General features: G+C 19.9%; 2 protein-coding genes across 4 annotated transcripts in view; both read left to right on the top strand.

Moving 5' to 3' along the window:
- Positions 1–407, top strand: part of LOC102676734 (soluble calcium-activated nucleotidase 1) — an 11,493-nt gene extending 11,086 nt beyond the window's left edge. Inside the window, exon 5 of the mRNA XM_006618258.2 lies at positions 389–407. The gene's annotated coding sequence lies outside the window, so the exon portion shown is untranslated. The remainder of the gene's footprint in view (positions 1–388) is intronic.
- The window catches only part of LOC102677066 (tetratricopeptide repeat protein 39C-like), a 21,958-nt gene that overhangs the window by 8,287 nt on the left and 9,681 nt on the right, over positions 1–3,990 (top strand). For all 3 annotated transcript variants that reach the window (XM_031511742.1, XM_006618260.2, XM_006618259.2), the window contains 3 exons: positions 418–586; positions 1,416–1,614; positions 1,698–1,949. In XM_031511742.1, coding sequence (XP_031367602.1) covers positions 418–586; positions 1,416–1,614; positions 1,698–1,949 — 620 coding nt within the window. The remainder of the gene's footprint in view (positions 1–417; positions 587–1,415; positions 1,615–1,697; positions 1,950–3,990) is intronic.

The following is a 3,990-nucleotide window of genomic DNA, read 5'->3' as shown; positions in this document are numbered from 1 at the left end:
ATATAATATATATAATATTATATATATTATATATATAATATATATATATAATATATAAGAATTGCTATAAAAATATCAATTGTTATTATATTAAGTTACATTAAGTTATAAAAAAAGAGATTTAGGTCAAACAAACTAATATGAAATTAGAATAAGACAGCTCAAGTTCCATTGCATCATTATTTAATAATTGCTTATAAATAAATTTCAATCAATATATCTAAATATCTAAATATTACTTATTATATTTAAATTCCTTTAAATCCGAATATATAGTAGATAATTAAGTGGAGAAATTTATAAAAATTCATTTTCGAAAATATAATAAAAATACCATATCTTTTACTAACTTTATCATTATAAAAATTAATTAATCGTTTAATATTGCAATATTATTATTTTATTTTTTTGTTTCAGTTTATCTTTACTTTGGTATCATACAATTGCACGACCATTTTTTGCTCTTGATGGAAGTAATCTCCGTGCCGGTGTAAATGACGCCAAACAATTAATAACAGAATGCCATCCAGAGTTTAATAATTCTGCTCTTTTTCTCTTTTTCGCTGGTCGAATAGAGAGGCTTGAGGTAAGAATGTATTTATAATTATTTAAATGTATTTTTTATATACATAATTTAAAATTTGGACTACTATAGTATTACTCAAACAAAATTTTTGATTTAAATTTTGAAAATTTACAATTTTTTTGATTTACTAAAAATTATATAAATTGTTCCAATAGTTTTTATATTAATAATATTCAAAGGTATTTTAAAAACCGTTCAGCACTTGAAAAATGATCATGATTTTCAAATTCAAAAAAATTCTCTAAATTTAGATCAAAAATTTTGTTTGCGATACTATACTATAGTATAGTACCCAGAATTTGATATTTGACATCATTATCAATAAATTTATCATGTTACAATATAACATAGCAATGAAAATTATATCTAGAAATAAATCTAATTGTAAATATAATATACAAAAGAAATTGAATTTGTTTCAGAATTACGTTTCCAATAACAAATCAAAAAATCGATAATATAATCATGATTTCGAATAATTTTTATTTTTTCCCAATATATTTATTAATTAATATTAATAATAAATAAAAAATAATTAATAATAAATAAATATAAATTATAAGTATATGGCATCATCAAATTACAAATTACTAGTCTAATTTTAAAAATATATTTTCTTTATGCGAATTAATCGCATACCGCCACAAAAATGTTATAATTTTTAAATTTCAGACATCTACTAATAGATTCCTTTAATTAAGCTTTCCATTAATACTTCACATCCCCTGATTGACGTTATTTTATATATTAAATTGTTTATAAAATTATAGAATAAAATTATAAAATTATGTTTATAGTTAAATTTATATCAAATTAATTTATATTACAGTCAAATGTAAATGGTGCTCTTCAAGCATATGCAAAAGCTGTTGAAGCTTCAAGTCAAAGAGAGATTAAATTATTATGCCTACACGAAGTTGCTTGGTGTCATCTGATTCGTTTAAGTTATGAAAAAGCTTATAAATCTTTGACACAATTGCGACAGCAGTCTCGATGGTCCGTGAGCTTCTATGCTTATTTAACAATCGGTAAGATATTTATTTTTTTTCTTCTATTAATAATATAATTTTTATTTCAACTATTTCTTTGTATTCTTTATATTTTTTCTTAGTTTGTTGTGGAGCGATTGGTAAATTTGATATTGTGGCCTCATCTTATCGAAAAATTCTTCACTGTGACAATCGAATGAGTAAAGAAACACAATTAGGTTTATTCGTTTTACGTCGAATACCTAAACTCCTAGATCAAGAGACTGGACAGCCTTATACAATTTTGTACTACAGATTGCTTGTTTATGAATTATTATATTTATGGAATGCCATGCCGTCCTGTTCTATTGATTCGTTACAAGGAATACTTTTAGGTAATAAATATTAATCTCCTAAAAATATTTAATTTTAATTAAACTTTTCAATCAAATCAAAAAAACTTGATTTTAATCTCCAAATGCAAAATATATATAATTATAATATTAAATTTTCGTTATGTTTTATGAATATTTTTTTTATATTTTATTTCTATATTGGCAGAAAATATTTGAATATTCTTTAAAATTTTTTTTATATTTTTAAATTTAAATTTTATTATTATTGATATTTAATAATTGTCTTTAAGTGATTTCAATGAAATTTTCAACATGTATAATATAAATCTAAAAAATAAAATCTTTTACTGTTTCCTTTGCAAATTCTGATCAATTGCATATTTTCTAAAAAATTTTTTAATTGATATATAATTTTTAATTATATCAATAATAAATTCATTTTCATAAAAAAATTTAAATTCTTTCTTTAAATTTAAATCTAAATAAAATATAAATTATATTTTATTAAATATATTTTCTTATATCAGAATGTAAAAATAATTATACGGATGAACCAATGGCTGGATTAGCTAACTTAATCGAAGGAGCAGCTTATTCTTATCTTGGTGATATCCAAGCATCGATTGAAAGTTATAGAAATTGTCTGAAACGTCGTAATCCACTTAATGATGCATATGATCAACATGTTAGTGCATTTGCACTTTACGAACTTGGTACTGTACTTTGCAGTATTAATGTAAGTAAAATAAATATTGATATATATAGTTAAACAAATTACACAAAATTTTGTAATTAATTGTTTTTAAAATTATAATTTTTTCTTTCAAAAAATATTAAAAATAAATGCAATAAATAACATAATATTAGAAAAAAAATTAATAAACATTATATTTGATGAAAATTAAGATAAATATTATTAATTATTAAATGGTAATAAATAAACTTGTATTATGGAAAAATAATAGCAATAGAAAAAGATTTACAAACAATTAAATATTTTACATATTTTTTTATTAATTGAAATATTTCGTATTTTAATTCAAGAATTAGAAGCTATTGAATATTAAAAATTTATAAAAAATTAATTTTCTTTGTATATTTGATACTAATTTAATTTATGCATGTTCAATGTTTTAGAATACTGAAGAAGGAAAAATGTTTCTTTTAAGAGCCCAAAATCAATATAGAGATTACGATTTTGAAAGTCGGCTTAATGTTCGAATACACGCTAGTTTGAAAAATGTTAACTGACGAAAAATGAAAATCGAGCAATTGCGTCTTCATTTATTACAGAATTTACCTGTGCAATCTAAAATACAATAATGATTAAACATCATATGCTCGATGCATTAATATCCTGCATAAATAAATCGTATAAATAATTTCTATTTATACGATTTAATTTTTTGAGCGGTGAGTTTTTTTGAATTTTATAAAATTTACAATTTTGAATAGTAAATTTTTTCAATAAAATATTTTCAATAAAATACAATATTATATTTTTCTTTTCATTATTTTTTTTTATTAAAAATATTAGTAATATTCTATTAAAATATATTGTAATACAATTCATTCATATTCGCAATTTTAATTAAAATCAAATGAAATTCTGAATTATGTTTATTTTATAATTATATTATTTATAAATAATAATGTTAATACTGTTATAATTATATTGTAAATGATAAATAATAAATTCTATTTGAAACTAATCAAAAATCAAATGATGATTTTTTTAATAATATGAATCAATTATTATATTAAAGTCAATAAATAAATGTTCTAATGTTGTTCTACATTGATTACATTTATAATATAATAAGTACAAATTGAGAGAAAAAAAAAATATATAAATTTTCACTTTTTGAATCTATTTTTATCGCTCAAAAAATTAAATTGAAATACAAAATAACTTTTCCAGATTATAATGAAATCGTATCAAGAGTGTTCGCTCGTTCTATTTATGTAAACTTAAAATTTATAATAGTACCAATTGCATTTAATTGTGTAAAAATATATAATTAAAAAATAATTATATAAAAAGTTATATTCTAATTATACATAATGTATATAAATATAT

The sequence above is a fragment of the Apis dorsata genome, unplaced genomic scaffold (assembly GCF_000469605.1).
Source record: "Apis dorsata unplaced genomic scaffold, Apis dorsata 1.3 scaffold_346, whole genome shotgun sequence".
In the NCBI taxonomy this organism is placed as follows: Eukaryota; Metazoa; Arthropoda; class Insecta; order Hymenoptera; family Apidae; genus Apis; species Apis dorsata.
The sequence above is the reverse complement of the archived record's forward strand: the minus strand, read 5'-3'. Positions and strand labels throughout refer to the sequence as shown.